Consider the following 25,082-nt stretch of genomic DNA (forward strand, 5'->3'; position numbering starts at 1 on the left):
GAACACACCTGAAATGCATGTGTTCCAAATAACAATAGATTTTTTAGCCTGTACAGCTCTAGGTACCTCACTCCCTGATAAACAAGGTTTTTGCAGTTTCTGTGGCGGTGGGAGTGATGGGACAGCAGGTTGCTTGCTGCTTTTGCTTATCGACAAATTTACAAGACAAAAGACGCTGACAGAGAGGTGCAAACTGATTTAAGGTGGTCCGGATTTATGAGTTTTTCATAAGCTTGGAGGAGTTTGTTAAGTGGTAGGCTGCTATCACAGAACTGCAATGCAGACAGCTACAAAAGATCTTTGGTCTACAGAGCCATTAGACTCTTTAACTCTCCCTGAATGATTGAGTTCTGGGCCTGATGCTCCTTCTCTGCTCATAATCTCTATTAGCTATGCACTACATCTGATATCTCATGACTTGGTCTCTACTGTTCAGCCTTTTTCATGATGTACCACTTTAAACATGTTACCTTATCAGCATAAGCCATGTCACTTTATTTTATTTTACATTAATATTATGTCACTTTATTATTATTATCATTATGTGCCACCTGTCACTTTGGTAGTGGTATTACTTGCACAATTCCCATTGTACTGCTATTATTGAATACACCATCTTCATTACTTGTATTGAACTATAAGATTCAAACCCCATTGTCCTGCGATTGCCTTTGACAGCCTGTACTTACCTAATGCTATTTGTGTAGTGTGTACTTAAATTTTTGTATACAATTTGGTATAATTCTTATCTACTGGTACTTAAATTTCCCTCAGGATAAATAAAGTATCTATCTATCTGTCTATCTAAGAGCTAAATAAAGAGAAAACAGAAATTTTAGTGATTGGCAATAATGGATATGGTGAGGTTATTAGAAATAAACTTGATGCATTAGGATTAAAAGTCAAGACGGAGGTAAAGAATTTAGGGGTAACTACTGACTCTGACCTGAATTTTAAATCGCATATTAATCAGATCACTAGGACAGCATTTTTTCACTTAAGAAACATAGCAAAAGTTAGACCTCTTATATCACTGAAAGATGCTGAGAAATTAGTTCACGCTTTTGTTTTCAGTCGACTAGATTACTGTAACGCACTCCTCCCAGGAACACCCAAAAAAGACATAAATCAATTACAACTAGTGCAGAATGCAGCTGCTAGAATCCTAACCAGGAAAAGAAAATCCGAGCACATCTCTCCATTTTACATTTTACATTTACATCATTTAGCAGACGCTCTTATTTCGCATACCCCTTGGGGTCAGAGCGCAGGGTCAGCCATTGTACAGCGCCCCCTGGAGCAATTACAGGTTAAGGGCCTTGCTCAAGGGCCCAGCAGAGTAGGATCTCTTTTGGCACTGACGGGGATTCGAACCGGCAACCTTTGGGATACCAGCGCAGATCCTTAGCCTCAGAGCCACCACTCCAGTTTTGATGTCCCTACACTGGTTACCTGTGTCATTCAGGATTGACTTTAAAATTATGCTTATGGTTTATAAAGCCTTAATAATCTCGCCCCATCTTATATATCAGAATGTCTGACACCTTATATTCCAAATTGTAACCTTAGATCCTCAACTGAGTGTCTCCTTAGAATTCCAAGAGCAAAACTTAAAAGAAGTGGTGAAGCGGGCGACCTTCTGCTGTTATGCACCTCAAATCTGGAATAGCCTGCCAGTAGGAATTCGCCAGGCTGATACAGTGGAGCACTTTAAAACACTGCTGAAAACACATTACTGTAACATGGCTTTCTCATAACTTCATTTTAATTTAATCCTGATACTCTGTATATCCAATTCATTATCATAACTATTCATGGTGGCTCTAAAATCCGTACTAACCCCTACTCTCTCTTCTGTTTCTTTTCTCGGTTTTCTGTGGTGGCGACCTGCACCACCACCACCTGATCAAAGCACCGTGATGTTCCTACATTGATGGATTAAAAGCCAGAAGTCTACATGACCGTCATCATCAAGTCCTTCCATGACAACCCTAACTACAAAGAGGACTACAGGTACTCGTCGACATACGACCTATGCAAGTTACGACTGTTCGACTTTACGACGCGTTTGACTGTTTCTCCTGCCAGCTGTTGGCAGTGCCAGTTTCCCGCACTCTCAAGTCTCGCTACGCAGCAGTAAAAATATACGCAGCAGTGTTGCCCCACGTGTGTTTGTGTCTTGTTGTTTTGGCAATTTTCGATAATAATATAACCCTAACATATAACCCTATAATGTTAACACTAATAGCAGCTTTCTACTCAAAACGGCAAACTTGAGAAGCTGCCAGCATCAAACCCAGAAGCTCTTGATTGGGCAGTTCTTAGGATTGCACTACGCAAGCAGTCGCATCAACTGCTTACCGCAACCTGCTTTCTTTTTTCTTCTTGAATAAAAGCGCACTTGTTCTGTTATACTTGTACTTGTGAAAGTGTTTATTTGATATTTGGACTTCAGGCTTCACACCAGTCATTCTCAGTCACACACACCACTCACATCCACATGCACAGTTATCCCAGTCTCATTCGTGCACAAGTTTTATATACAATCATCACATTCAAATGTTAACAGTTCCCACACACAACTGCTGACTCCCAATCAAGAGCTTCTGGGTTCGATGCTAGCAGCTTCTCGAGTTTACCGCTTTGAGTAGAGAGCTGCTGTTATTGTTAATATTATACAATAAAAACATACATTTGATTTACGTCTGTAACAACCGCTGTAAATTTATAGTGCTTGTCAAAGTTAGCGTTCACACTCGCCCCGATATGACACTGCTCTTTTCAAATAAAGACGCGCTATAACAGAGGTGAACTCAGATCAGAGAAAACAGAAGCCCTCCCCGCAAGAAATGTCGACTCACAGTGTATGAATGGCGTATGGAAGAAGTGTGTTAAGCGTTATGTAAATACTTTTGCTGGATTTAACAGTGAACAAGAACTTGATGAGATTCGTGAAGAAATAGTGAAACTGTCAAAAGACCTTTCATTGGAATGTGAAATGGAAGATGTCGAGGAGTTGCTAGACCGGGAATCAGGTGAACTTACAAATGAAGAGCTGATAGAATTGGAAGAAGAAAGAGTGGCGGAAGAAGAAACAAGAGAATTGGAGTAAGACGAAGAGGAGGAGGTGCCACAAACAATGTTCACCACAAAGGGATTGTCAGAAGATTTATCTCTACTGAATAAACTCCTCGCTCATTTTGAAAAAATGGACCCAAATATTGAATGATTTGCGAGGATTGAACGGATGGCACGCAACACATTTCGTCCTTATTGCGAAATTTATGAAGAGAAAAAAAAACAAACAATTCAGACGAAGCTCACTATGTTTATGAAAAGAGCAACTCCTCCCATCACCCCGTCCGCAGCCTCGCCTGATCTGATGAAGGCGATATCAACAACCCGCAGCCAAGCACCAGTGGTGCCAGGAATTAAATGTACAGTACAGTATTTCTTGTTTTGTACGTTTTCCACATATTAAACAAATTGTACTGTAGTATGCTGTGTTTGTCTTAGAAAGTAAGAAAATGTTGATAAAATATTACTTTAAGATGATTACAATATTATTACCCAGTCTAATATTCTTACCTTAAATTAACATAGGCCGACTTACGTCCAGATCAACTTACAACCAGTCAGTCGGAACCAATCGCGGTCGTAAGTCGACAAGTACCTGTATTTCATTTATGTTAGGTAGAATGCCCAGAGGGGACTGGGTGGTCTCGTGGTCTGGTACCCCTGCAGATTTTATTTTTTTTCTGCAGCTGTCTGGAGTTTTTTTGTTTTTTCTGTCCTCCCTGGCCATCAGACCTTACTCTTATTCTATGTTAATTAGTGTTCTCTTATTTTAATTCTTATTTATTTTGTCTTTTTTTTTCTGTTCTTCATCATGCAAAGCACTTTGAGCTACATTATTTGTATGAAAATGTGCTATAAAAATAAATGTTGTTGTTGTTGTTGTAAGAGAGGTGAAGTACGTGTAAAGCCTTTGTCTCGTTACATTATTCTAACTTGAGGGAATGTCAGACTTGTCAACTGATTTTGCTGATTTCATCATCACAGCACATCAATAGTCACAAGAGTTAATCAAAAGGTATGTCAAATTACCCAGCTGCGTGACGACTTTCCAGCACAGGTCCACATTTACAAAGTATTGCAATAACATGCTGCCGTGTAAACCCATGCAAAGGGTTTTTAATACGGCAAGTCAGCCAAAATCTCTGCCATTTTTTGATTTTTTTCCAATTCTATGTAAAACATGCAGTATCAGTCTCTTCTGTCTGAGAAGTCCAAAACACGTTTGTTCCTTATTCTTCACTTTGTATTTCCACTAAGCATTCATTGGTCGTCAGCTTTCATATAAACGGAGCCCACCCTACGATTGATAACAACATCAAACCTGCTTGACATTTGTCTTTGAACAAACTGTAGCTGAACTATTAGCTGAATCGAGCGATAGTGATGGCAATGTGGATTGGTCATTAGATGTTGACATGGAAACTGATGCACATGCCACTATACAACCAAATTACCGTCACACACCTGGTGACTGTGATCGTGTAGAGCTTCACTGTTGTGTCACATGGCAAAAATGCAAAATAATTGCAATGGACTACAAAGATAAGCAAGACATTAGCCCCAAGAATGGTTCACAATGCTGCAGCTGTCAATGTTCACGTCTGGAGAAATGTGGAAGTCACTAAGCCTTGTGCTGTGGGAGCTTACAGTAACACAAGGGGTGCGTCAATCGTGTGGAATGGACACTGACATTCTACCCTCTCATGTTCAAGCAACAGAAAAAGTATTGTGAGAAAAGTGCAGAAAGAAACTGTCCCGACTGCAACATCAGGCTGTGTGTTAGTGACCGTCTGAAAACCTATCACGACAAGGACGTGTACTAAATCTGCACTGGTACAGCGGTGGACACTAGACATCCCTTTTGTACTGCGATCATGGTGACATTTCAGTATTTACATATTTCTTTTACAAACAAGAACATTTTTTCTGGTTGAAAAAATCCAACTTTTTTGGCTCGTTTTTCTGGGGGTAAACATTAGGAGCAGACGAATGGAGAGAACAGCAAGGCCACAGACCAGCTGGCAGTTTGTTGTTGTGTGTATGCCTTTGTCTTCTTGCCTGTGCATGTAGTCAGTCAGGTGAAGACCATAAGACTGCATGAGCGCATCTTCTGTGGGTGTTATTGTTAACAAAGCACTGCTACTTCTGTAACGTAAGACCGTCACTGTATAACTTATTACATGACAATCTACAGGAGCCACATCTTCCTGTTTTTTAATTCTATGGCTTCTCATTGTTCTCTTTCTGTCACTCCAGACATTTCCAAATCTGTCCATTTTCCCTTTTCTGGGAACGCCATCCAGATGTTGTGTGGATCACAGATGGTCCGTATTTCTCAAACCTTCACTTTTTTGTTTTCGAGTACAGTAGAACCTCTGGTCACGAACGTTTCCGAACACGTACAAATTGGGTTACGATCAAAAATTTTTCCAAAATTTTGCATCTGTTCACGACCACATGCTCTGGTGGTGAACAAAAACACTGGCGGCCAGTTTCCCTACACGCCAGTGATTTCCCATTCTCCATTTTCTTTTGTTTGCGTATACAGGGCCTAACAAAGCAGCTGATGTTGCAAAAGGAGTTACAGTGTTAACCAAGCAGAGGCCTCAAGTGCCGGAAGAGGTGGAAAAACTGTTGGTAGTGTGACTGAACGAGAAGCAACTTGCAGGGGAGAATAGCGTAAGCGAGGCGATCATATGTGAGAAAGCCGGGAAGATTCATGGCAATTTGCTGAGAGAAAAAATCCTTCTTTGAGTGGCAAAGGTGAGGAATTTAAAGCCAGTAGAGGACGGTGTGAAACATTTCGCAAGAGGAGTGGCATTTCATTTTTTTTCCCTGTGCTTAAAACTCATAAAGTGTTTAGAGCAAGCAGTTTGTAAGTCTTGTATGAACAGTTCGTAAGGGTCAAGCGCGAACTCTTACAATGTTAGTTTTCTCTGTTATTCAATGTTTTCACATTTAGTTTACTATTACACTGTGCATTCTATGGTATAATTATCTGTTTTTGTGCTTAAAAAATATATACATTTACATACAGTTTGTACGGTCTGGAACGGATCAATTGTATTTACATACAATCTTATGGGGAAATTACGTTCAGGTCGCGACCAGAGTTTTGGAACGAATTACGGTCGTGACCAGAGGTACCACTGTATTCTTTATTTAAACAGATATTGGCTGCTGGACACATAAGTGCAAAAGTGGTCAAGTCGTCTGTTCATGCATTTTATCTCATTATTGTTTGGCTGCGGTTAAGTTGAAAAGAAACAATTAAAAGGTTTTGAATGTTAAAAAGGAAGTCAATTAAAAATGAAGGCAAACGAAGTCTGAGCCTTTAGCAGCAGGAATTGCTCAGCACATTTGACTGTGTGTTGGCAGAGGAAGCTGAATGAGGATTGGCATCAATAAAAGAGCACTTTAAAATGCAGATTTCCAAGGTGTTATAATGATATAAGAACATCACGAACATGGAGGTTATTTTCCATTGACTTTAACGAGGAAGGACTCCAGCGTTTGTTTGCTGCAATGTTCACTTAAGAGTTTACTGTAAAACAGCAGAAAGTGGAGCCCTCCGGTTGGACTGGGAGCAGGAGCAGCATGATGACTTTAGGGTGCTGAAGGAGTGTTTAAAAATCTGAGGTCAGAGCAACTGAAGATCCAAAGGTGGAGCAGTGAGGAAATAAATGAACCTTTGCTAAGATGTCTTGTAAAAGGGTATTTGTACAAAGCAGAGGAAATAGCGTGAAGGACGACACAAGATAACCATTCACTATTATTAAAAGGACAATCATGGAAATGATTTGCAATACAAAACTGTGCAGCACGCCTGCAGTAAAACAAAGAGCTATGCTTTTACACCCCAATGACAGCTTTTGCTTTTGTTCAAGATTTTTAAACAAATACATTTCAATTATATTTGAATTGTGGCTCTCCATCTGTCAGCCGTATTTCAGCAGGTTTATCTACATGGAGATCCCATATCTCTGAACTGGTCATTCCTGTTAAAAGTGTTGGACCTTAAAGCACATCACCTGTGCCACATTCAAAACTCCATGGGGGTTTCTTTCGTTACCTTTCGCCGTTGAATGTGTTCCTCTTTCCAGTGCTTCTCGAAGGCCGGACAGACAGTGTAGGGGGAGTCATGATCATTTAACTCGAAAAGGTCCTCTCTCTGCAAAGGCCTCTTGTAGCCAAGGGTGATTATTCTATTAAAAAAAGCAAACAGAATGATTGTACCTCCTGCATTTTTACAAATAAAATAAGAGGCAATGCAAAGAAAACACCGGCTTTGACCTCCTAGACAGAAAAATTAAAATGCAGACATGTCCAACATGTGACCAGAACTGGCAGAAAAGACCCTTCAAATGACTTCTGAGCCTCTGTAACTGACAGATCTGTTGACCAATCAGAAACTTTGTAAACTAGTAAGAGTAGTAGCCACACTTGCTTTAACAACCCCTGATTACAGAGTTTTACTCAATAAGAGACACAGAAGAATAAGAAGAGGACAAAAAAAATGAAATAAGAAAAAACCGAGTACATCCCGGGATTAAAGGTCTGACCGAAGGAATGAATTCAAGATGGAGACCAGAAAGTACTTCTTCACATACACAGGTTGTGGAAATATGAAATAAACTACCAAGTCGCATACTGCAGCTGAAGCAGAAACACTGACTGCATTTAAAAAGTATCTGGATAAGATGTGGGGGCCGCCTGGTCATCACTGGGCTGAATGATCTCATATTGTCAAGTGAACGCAGTACATGGCACTACACGACAAACGAGAATGTATTAAATTACTGTCACAGGTGGCTGGGGGGGCGACCCGGCCGGGACTTACGCCTCCCTCAGACCACGTGGGGGTGACCGCCCTGGTGGCTATGGGGACCACGGGTACAGAGCTTGGAAGCTCAACCCTGTAAGGGGCCGTGGTCACCACCAGGGGGCGCCCCAATGCCTTGGGAGCCCTGGACAGGAAGAGGGGAAGAGGATCAGGGACACCCGGAGTGCTTCTGGGTGCAGAGCCGGTACTTCCGCCACACTGGGGAGTGACGGCGGAAGCTCATCGGAGGACACCTGGAGCACATCTGGGTGTGGATAAAAGGGTCCGCCTCCCTCCATTCAGTGACTTGAGTTGGGTGGAAGAAGGACAAGGTCTGGGAGGAGGCAAGGAGGTGGCCTGAAGAAGTGAGGCATTTGATGGTGGCCAGGACTTTTGGGGACTTTGGGCTTGTGAGCAGTTTATTGTAAATATGGACTCTGTAAATAAACGTGTGTGGGGTGATTTAAACGTGTCTGCCTGTCTGTGTCCGGGTCATGTTCCACAATACACAACACACACATGCAGCACACCTGTCCACTTTGTGAGGTTTCTAAACTCGTTTGGGACTCCCCCTAAAGGGTCGACATGCCGAGGAGCGTCCCAAAGCGCGATCGTCACATCTATGGGAGACAGCCTATCCATTACCGGGGCAAACGCAGGCCCCCAGCACTGTAGTGGCTTGCAGTGAAAGCAAATCCGAACCGACCATGGTGGCGCTGTAAGTGCCTGTCATCGATGAGTGATGCAAGGAAGATTATAAATGTAGGGGACAGGATTACTTGGCCACTAACCTGGTCACGACCCTGCCTGACTGCTGTGTCTGTGTATCGGAGAGGGGTAGATCACGCTCCAATAAATAACTGGGCGGTTTTGATAAAGTACTGAGGCTCAGCTTTGTGTTTTGGGGTGCAAGACTTCTTATGAATTCTCATGAGAGTGAGACATGAAGACACACAGAGCACAGTGAAAAGCCCAGAGGCTGTAAAGACTGTGACAACTATTGGCCCAAAATAATAATAATTTAATTTAAAGGCGCCTTTTCGTGGCACTCAAGGACACCTTACAATAAGCAAAAGAAAACAATACAATAAAACAATTAAGATAAAATAAGTGAAAAACCAAACAGGCAAAGGGCAAAAGCAGGGGAGCAGGTGAGTTTAAAAAAGATCAATTTTAAGTTTGGATTTGAAGTTGGGAAGTGAATCAATGCTGCAGGAGGGAGGTGAGTTCCAAAGCCAAAAGTTCTAAATGCACTGTAGATAGCATAGGGCGTAACAAAGAGATTTGAGTAAGAAGATCTAAGAATGCGAGCAGGTGTATAAATGTGTAACAAATCCAGAAGATATACAGGCGCCAAATTATGAAAAGCTTTGAATGTTAATAGCAAAATCTTGAAATCAATATAATATTTACCAGGAAGCCAGTGGAGTTCACATAGAACCTGAGTTATACGTTCTGTGAAGGTCGTTGTAGTGATGACATGAGCAACAGATTTCTGAATCAGCTGAAGCCTATGGAAAAACTTGTGAGGAAGGCCAACCAGTATAGAATTACAGTCATCAACGTGAGATGTTACCAAAGCATGGACAAGGATAGCAGTGCTATTAGGTGTAAGAAATGGATGAAGATGATTTATACTGCAAAGGTGAAAATATGCAGACAGGGGAAAGTCATTAATGTGTGCTTTGAAAGCCAGAGTGCTGTCAAGGATGGCACCCAAGTTCTTAACCTGAGGAGAAGGAGAAACTGAAAAACCATCAATTGTCAGAGGAAACGTCTGCTGAGAGTAGACTTAGTATCAATGAAGTCACTGTGGAGGACAGGAAAATGGCAAATGTCATCCCATTATATAAAAAGGGTGACCGGGCAGATCCAAGCAACTACAGGCTTACTACAAGCTTAACATGCATCACAGGAAAATTAATGGAAGGAAATATTAAGGAGAAGATGAAGCAACACCTGGCAAGGACAGGACAGTCAGCGTGGGGTCAGAAGAGGGAGGTCGTGTTTTACTAACAGGCTGGAATTCTGTGAGGAAGAACAAAAGGATACAACCAGAGTGGAGCAGATGAGATTATTTATCTGGACTTTCAGAAAGCATTTGATAAGGTGCCACATGAGAGGTGGGCATCAAACTAAAAGAAGTGGCAGTTCAGGGTGTGGGGTGTAGGTGGGTGCAGAATTGGCTCAGACACAGGAAGCAGAGGGTGATGGTGCGAGGAACCTCATGAGAATTGGCCGATGTTAAGAGTGGTGACCGGTAGGAGGCAGTGTGCGGATGCTTCCATTATTAATATCTAGAAATGATTTAGATAGGAATATAAGTAACAAGCTGGTGAAGTTTGCAGATGATACCAAGATAGGTGGATTAGCAGATAATTTGGAATCCATTATATCATCAAAGAAGGACTTGGACAGCAGACAGGCTTGGGCAGATGAAATTTAATGTCAGTAAATGTAAAGAATTACACATAGGAAGTAAAAATGTGAGGTTTGAATACACAATGGGCAGTCAGAAAATGGAGAGTCCACCTTATGAGAAGGATTTAGGAGTCATAGTGGACTCTAAGCTATCGACTGTCAGTCAGTGTTCAGCAGCCATTAAGAAAGCTAACAGAATGTCAGTTTATATAGCGCCTTGATGTGTGGAGTACAAGTCACAGGAGGCTCTGCCCAAGCATTATAACACACTGGTGAGGCCTCATCTGGAGTCCTGGGTGTAGTTTGGGTCTCCATAAAGACACAGCAGCACAAGAAAAGGTCCAGAGAAGAGCGACTGGGCTGATTCAGGGCTACAGGGGATGAGTTATGAGGAAAGATTAAAAGAGCTGAGCCTTTACAGGAGATGAAGAGGAGACCTGATTGAAGTGATTATAATGATGAAGGGAATTAGTCCGGTGGATAAAGACTGTTATTTTAAATGAGTTCATTAAGAACACGGGGACACAGTTGGAAACTTGTGAAGGGTCAACTTCACACAAACATTACGAAGTTTTTCTTTACACAGAGAACCACCGACACTTGGAATAAGCGACCAACTAGTGTGGTAGACAGTAAGATGTTGGGAACTTTCAAAACTTGACTTGATGTTTTTTTTGAAGAAATAAGTGGATAGGACTGGTGAGCTTTGTTGGGCTGGATGTTCTAAAGAGAACCTCCATTTAATCCTTTGTAAGTCTGAGAAAACTGGAGGACAACCACTCAATCTGGACACACAAACCATCCTCCATATCAACATTATAATGGGAACACGCAGATGTGCTCAAACCGTTACTGGAATGAACTCTGCAGTGTTATTCTGTGTATTAAGGGATGAAACACCTTCAGAAAAGATAAAGAAATAAGACATGGATTTAAGACAAACTTCCTTTCTTTTGTTTTACACTATTGTTACCATTTATCCATCCATCCATCCATTTTACAACCCGCTGAATCCGAACACAGGGTCACGGGGGGTCTGCTGGAGCCAATCCCAGCCAACACAGGGCACAAGGCAGGAACCAATCCCGGGCAGGGTGCCAACCCACTGCAGGACACACACACACACACCCACACACCAAGCACTCACTTGGGCCAATTTAGAATCGCCAATCCACCTAACCTGCATGTCTTTGGACTGTGGGAGGAAACCCACGCAGACACGGGGAGAACATGCAAACTCCACACAGGGAGGACCGGGGAAGCGAACCCAGGTCTCCCAACTGCGAGGCAGCAGCGCTACCCACTGTTACCATTTAGTTGTTCTGAATTCATATTTATTTCTTTTTGATCCCTTGCTTTGGTTTTTTCTATGTTTTGTTTTGTGTTTTTTCTTTCCTCCCAGTTCCTCACTCCTTGCTGCTTTCCTTTTTACTCAAGTTGAGTCTTTAACTAACGCAATACTCTCAAGGGGTTGCCTGATGCTGCAGTTGTCGGACCACCACATGGTCTACAGAAGCCTGTCAAATCCTTGGAGTCAACGCTGAAGCTCTGGCTTTGCTCACGTTTGTCTGAACTAACTAATTTTTGTAAGTGTTCCTGCTTTTGAAGATTTTTGTTCTAATTACAAGCACTGGATTTTTTTGGATAGTTGCCGTGTGGTTCGCCTCTTGTGGACAAACCTTTATGACTCCCTTTGCCCTGGTTATAAGTTCTTATCATTTACACAAAGCCTGCTTCTTGAGTTTGTAGCCAGGCTGACTTTGCTTCTAGGCCTAGTCTGGAGGTGAAGCCTCTTTTTGGAGTTTAGCACAGCCCACCAATTATCAGAGGTCTTAGTCGCTTTAAAAGCCTGTTTATACTCGGGTGCCGACAGCTGAGGACGCACATGCGCACCCTCGTGTTTACAGAACAAGCATTCGGTGCCCAGCACTGCACAGTTGCCGAATCTCTACCAAGTCTTTTTCTTTGCCTTTACATATTGATCTCAATGATATTTCCATTTCTTCCTGCACCGACTTTCATCTTTGCCCAGGGCCTGGGCAATTTCTTGCCATGAATTTGGGCACATTTTGCCATCTCTGTGTGCTTTTAATGTTGGATTGGATCGGTGAGGGTAGCTCTGAATCACCTCACACATCTGTTCCTCAAACTAGCCCGTGTTTTCTTGTCCAGCATATGTGCAGTCAATGTGTGCAGCAGGATGGGCGCACAGGACTGCTCAGCCACAGAATTCTGGAGGCATGTGGTCACTGACATGACCATACGTATAAACGGGCCTTCATTTTTTTCTTTTACTTGCCTTTTGTGTTGCCCCTTTCTTCAGAAAGTCTTATGGTCTTTGTCAGTATAGGTGGGCCTGTGCAGGTAAACAGTTAACCAGCTCACCACATTAAAGGGACCCCCTAAATTTTGTAAAATCTCACTTAACCTTTTTTTCTGAATGATGAATCAGAGTATCCTGCATTGGTGAAATGTAATCAAGAAGCAGTAAATTCAACGTTAATTTAAACAATGAGTGGGAAATAAAGAACACAAGAACAGGACAGCATGAAACAACACATAGGTGTCACCAATGGATGGGCTAAAGCTCTGAAAACCAATTTCATTGGATAAGGTTGTTCAGAGCATTGACTGTACAGTTTCTGCTCTTAGCCACAGTTACAGAACCTGAAGATGCTCCAGAGGATGCATGGGCGTCACACCAGGACAGGATGCCATAACAGAAGGATGGACTAAGTGCAGGCAATACCCGGCCAGGACACCATATCATTCCTGTTCTGAGTGGGGTGCCTGAAGGCTACAGGAATCAATATAAGAGAAGACAGCAGGAGGCAGTTCGTCCCCCACTATAATAAGGTGTCAGCATCCCTCATATAAAGTTCCAGTTTGGAAACCCTTAGGGCTGCATGAGAGCAGGAGTCCGGAAGTGCAGCCATGCAGGGGTCATTGGTGGACAATAGGGGACGCTGCCAGGGGAGGACCTCCCTGGCTTTCTTATGCCACTTAGAAGTGCTTCCAACTGACCACGTCACAAAGTGCTCCCGGGTCCAGCATAAAAAGGAGCCCAATGCAACACAGGGACAAGCCAGAGTCGGGAGGAAGAGGAGGATAATGCTTGTGTGGAGGAGGCAGTGACAAGAGAGAGAAGATGATAAAAGAGTTGTGCTGTACTGTGTGTGTGCTTAATTGTATTTGCGGCTTTGGTGGGAAATGCTTGGGGAAGCGTTTCCCACCATAAAAGACTCTTTGCCTTTTATACTTGAGTCCAAACCTGCTTGAGCTGGGGGTTGAGGAGCTGGAGTGCCCCCTGGTGTCCACACACTTTAGCAAAAAAAAAAAAACAACTGCTGCCCATTAGTGACATTAAGTAGGAATTATAAGAAGGAACAATACTGAAGATGGACGCAGTTTAGACCAAATGATAACGGAAAGCCTGAAGACTAAAAGATGCTCTTTAAAAAGGCACTTGTTAAAATAGGAGAAATCTGTAGGCACAAATCACCCCAAACTTTGTTCTGCTGATGCCCTCTGCCTCCTTGGTTGTTGGCCTCAGGTCTGATTCTACTTGTCAGGATTCATTTTTTAAGCAGTTACAGCTCGAGGCCTTTAATGTATTTGTATTTATTGGCTACTGTTTGCAATGAATGGGTGGCACGGTAGCGCTGCTGCCTCGCAGTTAGGAGACCTGTCTGGTTTTCTTTCCTGAGTCCTCCCTGCGTGGAGTTTGCATGTTCTCCCTGTATCTGCGTGGGTTTCCTCCGGGCGCTCTGGTTTCCTCCCACAGTCCAAAGACATGCAGGTTAGGTGGATTGACGATTCTAAGTTGGCCCTAGTGTGTGCTTGGTGTGTGGGTGTGTTTGTGTGTGTCCTGCGGTGGGTTGGCACCCTGCCCAGGATTGTTTCCTGCCTTCTGCCCTGTGTTGGCTGGGATTGGCTCCAGCAGACCCCCGTGACCCTGTGTTCGGATTCAGCGGGATTGGAAAATGGATGGATGGATGTTTGCAATGAAGTGTTTGTTCAAATACTAAAAAGTGCCTGCTGCATACTCCATAGCAGGGGTCCTCAGTCCCAGTCCAGGAGGGCCGCAGTGGCTGCAGGTTTTTGTTTTAACCCAGTTGCTTAATTAGAAAGCAATTCTTGCCAATAATTTAATTTCATGGCTTGTTGGTGCTTTAACTCTGCTATGTCAGCTCATTCTCATATCTGAGATTTTCTTCCCCTTTCTAAGGATGTCATCCAAATGATTTGAAGGCAACAATGGAGGAGGAATTCTCAGTCCTTCACTTTTTTCTCTTCACTTTCCTTCCAAGTATTTAATTAAATCAAACATCCATCCATCCATCCATCCATTGTCTCCCGCTTATCCAAGGTCGGGTCGCGGGGGCAGCAGCTTGAGCAGAGATGCCCAGACTTCCCTCTCCCCGGCCACTTCTTCTAGCTCTTCCGGGAGAATCCCGAGGCGTTCCCAGGCCAGTCGAGAGACATAGTCCCTCCAACGTGTCCTGGGTCTTCCCTGGGGCCTCCTCCCGGTTAGACGTGCCCGGAACACCTCACCAGGGAGGCGTCCAGGAGGCATCCTGATCAGATGCCCGAGCCACCTCATCTGACTCCTCTCGATGCGGAGGAGCAACGGCTCTACTCTGAGCTTCTCACCCTATCTTTAATGGAGAGCCCAGACACCCTGCGGAGGAAACTCATTTCAGCCGCTTGTATTCACGATCTCATTCTTTCGGTCACTACCCATAGTTCATGACCATAGGTGAGGGTAGGAACATAGATCGACTGGTAAATTGAGAGCTTCGCCTTGCGGCTCAGCTCCTTTTTCACCACGACAGACCGATGCAGAGCCCGCATTACTGCGGATGCCGCACCGATCCGCCTGTTGATCTCACGCTCCATTCTTCCCTCACTCGTGAACAAGACCCCGAGATACTTGAACTCCTCCACTTGAGGGAGGATCTCGCTCCCAACCCTGAGAGGGCACTCCACCCTTTTCCGGCTGAGGACCATGGTCTCGGATTTGGAGGTGCTGATTCTCATCCCAGCCGCTTCACACTCAGCTGCGAACTGATCCAGAGAGAGCTGAAGATCACGGCCTGATGAAGCAAACAGGACAACATCATCTGCAAAAAGCAGTGACCCAATCCTGAGCCCACCAAACCGGACCCCCTCAACGCCCTGGCTGCGCCTAGAAATTCTGTCCATAAAAGTTATGAACAGAATCGGTGACAAAGGGCAGCCCTGGCAGAGTCCAACTCTCACTGGAAACGGGTTCGACTTACTGCCGGCAATGCGGACCAAGCTCTGACACTGATCATACAGGGACCGAACAGCCCTTATCAGGGGGTCCGGTACCCCATACTCCCGGAGTACCCCCCACAGGATTCCCCGAGGGACACGGTCGAATGCCTTTTCCAAGTCCACAAAACACATGTAGACTGGTTGGGCAAACTCCCATGCACCCTCCAGGACTCTGCTAAGGGTGTAGAGCTGGTCCACTGTTCTGTGACCAGGATGAAAACCACACTGTTCCTCCTGAATCCGAGGCTTGACTATCCGACGGACCCTCCTCTCCAGGACCCCTGAATAGACTTTTCCAGGGAGGCTGAGGAGTGTGATCCCTCTGTAGTTGGAACACACCCTCCGATCCCCCTTCTTAAAGAGGGGGACCACCACCCCGGTCTGCCAATCCAGAGGCACTGTCCCTGATGTCCATGCAATGTTGCAGAGGTGTGTCAACCAAGACAGTCCTACAACATCCAGAGCCTTGAGGAACTCCGGGCGTATCTCATCCACCCCCAGGGCACTGCCACCAAGGAGTTTTTTGACCACCTCGGTGACCTACATTTACATTTACATCATTTAGCAGACGCTCTTATCCAGAGCGACTTACAACAGTGCTTAGTAGTCTACGACTGTTCTTCAGTCTTTAAGGCTAGGATTAAATCTACTGTCATTAAACAAGTTACTGCTGACCAAGTTGTACACAAAACCATGCTAGAAGAAAATAGTAAGTTGTTAGTACAAAATTTTTTTTTTTTTTTGAGAAAAAGGGTAGAAAAAAAAAGTATGGGGACTTTAGTCCAAGTGCTGTTGAAAGAAGTGTGTCTTCAGACGACGTTTGAAGACAGTGAGGGTCTCCGCTGTTCGTACAGCAAGAGGAAGTTCGTTCCACCACTGAGGAGCCAACACTGCAAAGAGTCTTAATGAATGTCGTCCTCTTCTTTTAAGTAAGGGTGGTTCGAGACGAGCAGTGCTTGATGTTCTGAGAGAGCGAGAAGTGACACGCTGCTTAACCAGTGCTGATATGTAAGGTGGTGCAGTTCCAGTTTTGGCCTTAAAGGCAAGGTTTAGGGTTTTGAACCTGATGCGGGCAGCCACAGGGAGCCAGTGCAGGTTCCGCAGCAGAGGTGTAGTGTGTGAGAATTTGAGAATATTAAAAATGAGTCTTGCAGCTGCATTCTGGATCAATGGAAGTGGTCGTGTTGCCTTTAGTGAAAGTCCAGACATCAGAGAGTTGCAGTAGTCCAGCCTCAGTCCCAGAGATGGGGGAGCCCACCTCTGAGTCCCCAGGCTCTGCTTCCTCATTGGAAGGCATGTTAATGGGATTGAAGAGGTCTTCAAAGTACTCCCCCCAACAGACCCACAACGTCCCGAGTCGAGGTCAGCAGCGCACCATCCCCACCATATACAGTGTTGACACTGCACTGCTTCCCCTTCCTGAGACGCCGGATGGTGGACCAGAATCTCCTCGAAGCCGTCCGAAAGTCGTTCTCCATGGCCTCCCCAAACTCTTCCCACGCCCGAGTTTTTGCCTCAGCAACCACCAAAGCCGCATTCCGCTTGGCCTGCCGGTACCTATCAGCTGCCTGCAGGGTCCCACAGGACAAAAGGGACCGGTAGGACTCCTTCTTCAGCTTGACGGCATCCTTCACCGCCGGTGTCCACCAACGGGTTCGGGGATTGCCACCACGATAGGCACCGACCACCTTACGGCCACAGCTCCGGTCAGCTGCCTCAACAATAGAGGCACGGAACATGGCCCATTCGGACTCAATGTCCCCCACCTCCCTCGGGACAGGGTCAAAGTTCTGCCGGAGGTGGGAGTTGAAGCTACTTCTGACTTGTGGCCGCAAGTCCAACGACACAACCACAAAGTCGATCATCGAACTGAGGCCTAGGGTGTCCTGGTGCCAAGTGCACATATGAACACCCCACTGTTTGTTAAATCAAACAGTACGTGATAAATACACACACAGGCGTCAATGGTAACAAGTTAAATGGAGAAATGCTGGTCTTTTTTGTCATTTGCATCTTATTGCTAATAAGGAGCAATTAAAAACCAAGAATGTGGCTGTTTAAGACTAAAATAAACAATAAGGGTTCAAAATCTTAACACGCGAGACCACTAAAGTGAAGCAGAAGTGTTACAGGAGCAATAAGTTGTGGACGCTAGAGGCGCTGTTGCCCCGTGAAACCCACCAGACAGACGTCCAAGACATATTTATAAAAAGCACCAAGAAGAATCTTTAATATTTTTCTTCCAATACAGTGCACAAAGCACCACACACTCCACAATTCTCCAATACTCAATAATAATAATAACAATAATCAATAGCAATAATCACAATCCTCCCAGCAGCTCCGTCACTCTACCATCCAACTACGGCTCACTTGCCTGGTTTCCCAAAGTCCTTTAAATAGTTCATGACCTGGAAGTGTTCCTTCTCCGGGTCAAACGCCACATCATCCTTCCTCAAGTAGCCTGGAAGTACTGCGGGCTTCCGTCCTCGTGCCTCCAAAGTACTTCTGGGTCGTAATAACAGTAGGAGTCCCCAGGTTCCTTGTGAGCTACCCCTGGCGGCACCCAACAGGGCTGAGGAAATGGACTCCATGTCCCATGATGCCCTGAGGGAATCCGGGGAACCATTTCAGTCCAGGGGAGCTGCCATCTAGTGTCCCGGGGGAGGCAGTATCCTAAAAAGCCTGCTCTTCCTCCTTCTTTCTGTTCAGGGACGTCCCGGCCAGAATGAAATGCCGGCCGTCCATTAAAAAATGCTTCTTATTAAGCAACTGGGTTGGAGCAAATACCTGTGGCCCTCCAGGACCGTGACTGAGGACCCCTGATCGATAGGCTACTGTTTCTTGTGAAGCAATGCACTCTTTAAAAAGAAATAGTTTAATCTAAACAAACAATACTATTGCACTATTTGCAGTTAAAATGCACTTAAACCATTTGTTTAAATAATACAAATAAACTGTAACACATTACAAACAATAAGTGTGCCTCCCTGACACTGTCAGTGATTTGAAGAAGATTATCAGCCTTCCAGCACACATCTACATTTAGGTTTTCAGAATAATTCATATCTGACATGTCCTCTCAGACTGGGCTGAGTTGGGGTCTTCTGTTCACTGAGTCTGTGGATTGTGAACGCAGACAGAGCAGAATATGAAGGACCCACAAAGAGCTGCTGTGCCACCCTTGACCAAATGTTAATAAAATACTAGAAAGACGCTTACCTATTAAACCACCAATACGTCAGCCAGCTCAGGTAAGACACGCTCCTTTCTGGGTTGGGGTTCTAAAAACAAAACAAAAAGAAATGTTAAGACTTGACACCCACTTGAAGTCAGAGCTGTACGAGATGGCAGCCAAGGTGCTTTAGCACTCGGCCCACCGATCAGACAGACTGTGATTTCAAGTAACGTTAGAGCTGGAAATGCAGCAAAGATACACCAAGAAATGAGCAGCCCACTGGCGGACTGCCATTTGAGACGCTTACTTGGCTCTCTTTGGTCCTCTGCATGGCTTTCACATTTTTAAAGCGCACACATTCTTGATCCAAACTACCGTACGCCTCTGTCAAGTCTTCATGGCTGTGCCAGACAAACAAAACGCCTTTCATTATTACCACTTTCATGCTGTTATAGGATTAGTGGTGAAATAAAAATACACAATTCGTGTAGGCCTCGAGAGTGTGATGCTGTGACCAATCAGCTGTCACTTCAACGAGTTGAGTCAGATTATTCGCTTTTGAACAGAGCGCCATAAAGGAACAGAAGCTTGGCGTTTCCCCTTCGATTGTTACGGACATGGCTGCACTTCATCATTCATGTTCACATTATTTTAACATGGCCTTCTCATAACTTCACTGTAATTTAATCCTGATACTCTGTATATCCAATTCATTATAATAACTATTCATTCAAAATCTGTACTAACCCCTACTCTCTCTTCTGTTTCCTTTTCCGGTGTCCTGTTGGTGGTGGCGTGCACCACCACCATCTACCCAAAGCACCATGATGTTCCAACAATGATGGATGGATTAAAAGCCAGAAGTCTGTATGACCATCAGCATCAAGTGACTCCGTGAAAAACCCGAACTACAAAGAGGACTATTTCATTTATGTTAGGTAGAATGCCCAAAGGGGACTGGGCGGTCTCGTGGCCTGGAACCCCTACAGATTTTATTTTTTTCTCCAGCCTTCTGGAGTTTTTTTTTGTTTTTTCTGTCCACCCTGGCCATCGGACCTTACTCCTTTCTATGTTAACTAATGTTGTCTTATTTTAATTTCTTATTTTGTCTTTTATTTTTCTTCTCTTCATTATGTAAAGCACTTTGAGCTACTTTTTGTATGAAAATGTGCTATATAAATAAATGTTGTTGTTGTTGTTGTTGATGTTCATTCAGAGCCTGTCCTGGCTGCACTGGGCACAAGGCAGGAACCAACCCTGGACGGGGCACCAGCCTCATAGACATTTAGGCAAAGGGGGCCCAGAGTCACAGCCACACTGCTACAAATGTACATCACAAGTTGAATATCGTGCTTTATGAAGTTACAAAATGAAATGAATGTCAAACACATTGGGAGAGTTCTGAGACCCTAAACTCTGTTAACGCAGGCTGGGATTGGCTCGTCGTGTAGCCCAACAGTGCAACACCAGCTGCTGAGCTGGCCGTGTCTTCACTTTCTCTGTTCTCACTCTTGTAAGCTGAGAAGGGAGCGACTGCGAGATGACGACAGCGTCGTTCTGTGAGATGTGCTGTTTGGATAACTTTGAGAGACTCACCTTCTTCTCTCTCGTGCAAGTCTGTGACCCCCACGGTACGTCACAAGGATCTCATTTAAAACCTCAACATTCTAAAAATGTATACACGTACGTTAACGATATTTAAATGACAGAAAACGTGGCATTCTTTGGTTACCTGTAATTGTGATTGTGCCAAAATAAGTACTCTCTTATTTTTTAAACAAGTTAGAAAATGTATGCCTGCCTTCATTTTTAAGTGCAAAAGGTTAACTTTTTTGATAGTGGGACATTTTCATTTCCTATTTTTTGTTTTTTATCACAGGGGTGTGAATGACACGAGATCGAGATTTGCTCAGATTTCATCCCGCGCCACTTGTGCCAACTACTGGGGCTCCATATTGTCCATGGGAGCGGCCATCTGTCCCGTTAAAGAGGACAATGCTGCAGCTGAGGGGGCCTCTCTTGAGAAACACCTGAAGCAGCAAACTAATCCGTAAATGAAGTTGTGCAGAATGTGTCTCTGTTTTAAGGAAAGAGACATGCAAGAGAGACGTTAGGACAGCATGGGTTTAATTATCTTTTATTTGAGGATTACTGACATATTTACATGAGATATGGCCTTATAAATAACTTCACAGAAATAACTTTGACCAGATTTATTTTAGCCACACAACCGTCCCATTAATTCTGCTCATCTGACTACACGCCATTCTAATCTAAAATGGACGCAAGTGTTTCACAATTCCACATTAGCTGGACATTTGTTTCCAAGCTCATTGCAAATCTCTCCAGTCATACAGCAGACGAAGTGATAAACAGGCACACAGTTAGTGGGACCACCGACAGAGCACAGCTAAAGGCCTGACAGCCCACCAGCCAGCACTAAACTCATACTGGGACTCGTAAAACACCTTCAATGTGACTAAAGCTCACACGACAGATATCTGAATGTCACCGCAGTGAATGTGAGGCCCATGCCAGTTCAGACCAATGTCTGCACTATGAATCAGTCTGTCACACACGTACGAGTAGGAGGCAGCTGAAGGGCTTAAGTAATGGTAATACCACATCCGACCAGGGGGCGGCGGGGTGCACTAACGGTCTTTCTCAGTTCCCTGCAGACCTTTCCCGAGAAATCCTGCCAGGTTATGATACCTCAGAAGACGTCACTTCCGGTCCAGACGATGCCACTTCTTGGTCCAGGCCCTCCGATAACGTCATTTCCGGGTCCATCCCCTCTGATGATGTCACTTCCAGGTCCATCCCCTCTGATGATGTCACTCCGGGTCCCTCCCCTTCGATGACGTCACTTCCAATATGGGCCTTTAAAGCCGCCATCTTACCACCAAGGAATCAGTTCTGTTTTGGACTCAGTATTGTGAACATCTCTGTCAATTTCAAAACCTTTTGCAGCCAGGGATATTATACAGGTGGCTGCCCTAAAAACCTTTTTATGATGTCACACAGTCAAATTCTATAAGAAACTTTGCATTATAAGAAACAGCAAAGGCAGCTTGAAAACAGCACAACAAAGTAACAGCCTCAAACTGACAAGTCTAAATTCACAAAGATAGCCTTAAAATCGGAAAAGTCTGAAAAAAGGCAGGAAAGATCTAACAGCAGCAGGTGTTTGTGACACTTGACTTGTCCACGGTCCTTCTGCTGGCTCCACCATACGCTGAAGCAAACAGAAATGTCACAACAGGACAAACCCGACAAAGGGACTTGCTGACAAGCCTGCTTTGAAAAGGCAAAGGAGGTAGAAAAAAAGTAAGCGGACCAGTCCATGGTGGTCCGTGAATTGTGCTACGCTGTGGTCTCCTGGGGAAGCAACTCGAGTTCAAATGAAGCAAAATGCCTGAACAACCCTATCAGGAAAGTTGTGGAAAACAAGGAATATTGTTCCCTAAGGCCAGATTTATACCTCACGTGATACGATGCATGCTCCAGTGGACGCTCCTGCTACGCAAGCATTGTACTGTTTATACTTGCACACGTACTTTATGTAAATCTGGAGGAATCCACCAGGTGGCAGTGCGAGATATTATCACGGAGAGAACAGGTTCGGCTTCGGTGTTGTGAATTGCCTGGAACACCCATTAAACTCCGATGACACCTTACCGCAATATCTCTGAAAAGAATGTTTAATGATTAAATCCATCAGTCCAGGGATTTGTCCATTTCAGCTAGCATTGGGCACGAGGCAGAAACAATCCCTGGACGAGGCCTCAGCTCATCGCAAGGTGAATACGAGCACACACATACACACTGGCGTCATTTTAGTGTCACCAAGTCTGCATATTTTTGGAAGGAAACCGGAGCACACGGTGGAAATCCAGCGGGAAAACATGGAAACTCCAGGCTGAGAATATCAGCGATGTGACTCCCTGCAAGACAGCAGTGCTAACGCTCCGCCACCGTGTCACCTCCATGTGTGTCATTATTAACAGTATTCATTGTTTAAACGAAATTACCGATTTATCAGTAAAATGTAACATACATCCTGCAATGCATTTCATCATGAAAGTGATATCAAATATAAATCTAAGGATTCTAGATAGATAGATAGATAGATAGATAGATAGATAGATAGATAGATAGATAGATAGATAGATAGATAGATAGATAGATAGATAGATAGATAGATAGATAGATAGATAGATAGATAATCCTGTTTAGTGGATGCAGTGGATTCTCCATGATTGACAGGAGTCTGCTCAGCGCCCGTCGCTCTGCCACAGATGTCAGACTGTCCAGCTCCGTGCCTACAATAGAGCCTGCCTTCCTCACCAGATTGTCCAGGCGTGAGGCGTCCCTCTTCTTTATGCTGCCTCCCCAGCACACCACTGCATAGAAGAGGGCGCTTGCCACAACTGTGAGAGCAGAGAGTTAGAATATCAGACATTTAATGTGCTCTGTGTGGTTATCTATTGCTGCTTGCCACTGCTGTCAGGACCAGAGGAAGCCCTAGAAAAAAAAGACGGCACAGAAGACGGTATGTGAGACTTTTAAAACGTATCGTGTAATTACGATTGGGAATATGCGACACTTGAATATAAAAGCACCACGAATGTATCAAAGCGCGCACACTGATCTCATAGGATCCACAGAGCGGCTTTCTGTCACATGTAGATAGTAACCAGAGACTCTGACGTCACCTTCCAACTTTTAGCACACTGCACCCCCCGACTTTTTGCTGATACTGCAAGTTGCGCACGCGTCGCATTAATTTCTGAGGACCTGCTCAGAGGACGCATCAAATGAACGCTGGGAACTCGTGGCAGTCATGATGCGGGCGCGTACGCGTTCTGAGCGTGAAGTATAAATGAGCCCTAAGGCCTTGTTCACACTTCCGGGCTCCGAGTATTCTTTTCCACATCTGTTATAATTCACGTGATGCTGTTTGTGCCACACCAGTAAATTCAATTCAGTTTTGCCTCTCAATCACATCACTGCTGAAGAGCATAATACGTTTTTAAAAACATGGCATGCTGCGCATTCCCATGCCAAAGCGCACCGTCCTGCACATTCCTGGGTTTTCTCCACAGAGAAACTGAATACGCGGCGGGATCACTGCTGCCAGCCCCTCCACCGTTACCTAGCAACCGCTTTCTCCAAGTTGAGGGTATGCACAGTTCCAGGGGTTTGTTTCTTTCTTTTTCGCTAGAGATCTTCATTTAAATAGGAACTGACAGGCGGACGCATGCAGACTTAAAGGAGAAAAACGAATGCAGATGAACCAACACAAGTGGTGTAGTGCAGTGAATGGCACTTTTCTCGATTTCGTTATTCTTACACATCTGCTTTTATCTGCCCATATTATACCCCAGCAGCAGGAACAGGCCATCTAAACATTTTTTGTTACCTTCAGCATCTCTTCTGAAGTCTGCACATTTTTCCAGCAGTATAAAATCTTAAGAATGTGAGGACAGTGGAATGGAAATGGAAACCTCACCACCACCATACCACCACCAGCAGCACATCTCAGACTGTCATCAAGAATACATCAGCCGCCCTACCACAGGGTGTTCAGAAGAAGTGCAAGCACTTACTTCAAGAGGTAGACGTGCATAATAAATAAGAAGAGTTGCATCAAATATTTAAATGTGTGCCTTAATTGAAATGTTTAAAGTCTAAATATCCTCAGTTGTATTAGAAAATGGTCTGGTAGAGGTCCATAGATGGCTAGTAAAGGATCAAACATAACATCATAATCACAACCACTGACCATGAAACAGAATAACACGATAGGACCACCGGTAAAGAATCAAATATCAACAATGTGATCGTGTTGGTGATCATCCTCCACCACTTATCCAACACCAGGTCAGCCTTAGCAGTGAGGTCCACACCCGTCCCCTTTCCTTTTACACACTTGCCAGCTCAGTTTGTGTGTCTGGTTTCCAGTCCACCAAGGCCTTTGCCTTTGATGGCCATGCAGGTCACACCGCCCCAGGCCCCTATTCCTCCTGCAGGTGGTGGGCTTACAGGAGGCAGTGACCTCCAAAGAGCACAACATGAGACTCCCTGTACAGTGGGACGTTGGGTCACGAACGTCTCTGAACACGTACAAATCGGGTTACGACCAAAAAGTTCTGTTCACGACCACACACTCGGGTGACGATCAAGCCAGTTTCCCTTCTGGTTTGTACACACCGCTGATTTACGCACGTGTTCAGTCTCTCCCTGTACAGTACATTGTTCTCGGTCAGACGTGCATCACGC

The 25,082-nt window shown here is 44.5% G+C and overlaps 1 protein-coding gene across 1 annotated transcript in view; it reads right to left on the minus strand.

The window, feature by feature from the left end:
- Positions 1-25,082, minus strand: part of LOC114641454 (multidrug resistance-associated protein 1-like) — a 164,176-nt gene that overhangs the window by 107,381 nt on the left and 31,713 nt on the right. Inside the window, exons 3-4 of the mRNA XM_028790484.2 lie at positions 18,845-18,906; positions 7,151-7,283 (exon numbers count right to left, since the gene is read on the minus strand). Of these exons, the coding sequence (XP_028646317.2) occupies positions 7,151-7,283; positions 18,845-18,906 (195 nt within the window). The remainder of the gene's footprint in view (positions 1-7,150; positions 7,284-18,844; positions 18,907-25,082) is intronic.

The sequence above is a fragment of the Erpetoichthys calabaricus genome, chromosome 4, assembly GCF_900747795.2.
Source record: "Erpetoichthys calabaricus chromosome 4, fErpCal1.3, whole genome shotgun sequence".
Classification (NCBI taxonomy): Eukaryota; Metazoa; Chordata; class Cladistia; order Polypteriformes; family Polypteridae; genus Erpetoichthys; species Erpetoichthys calabaricus.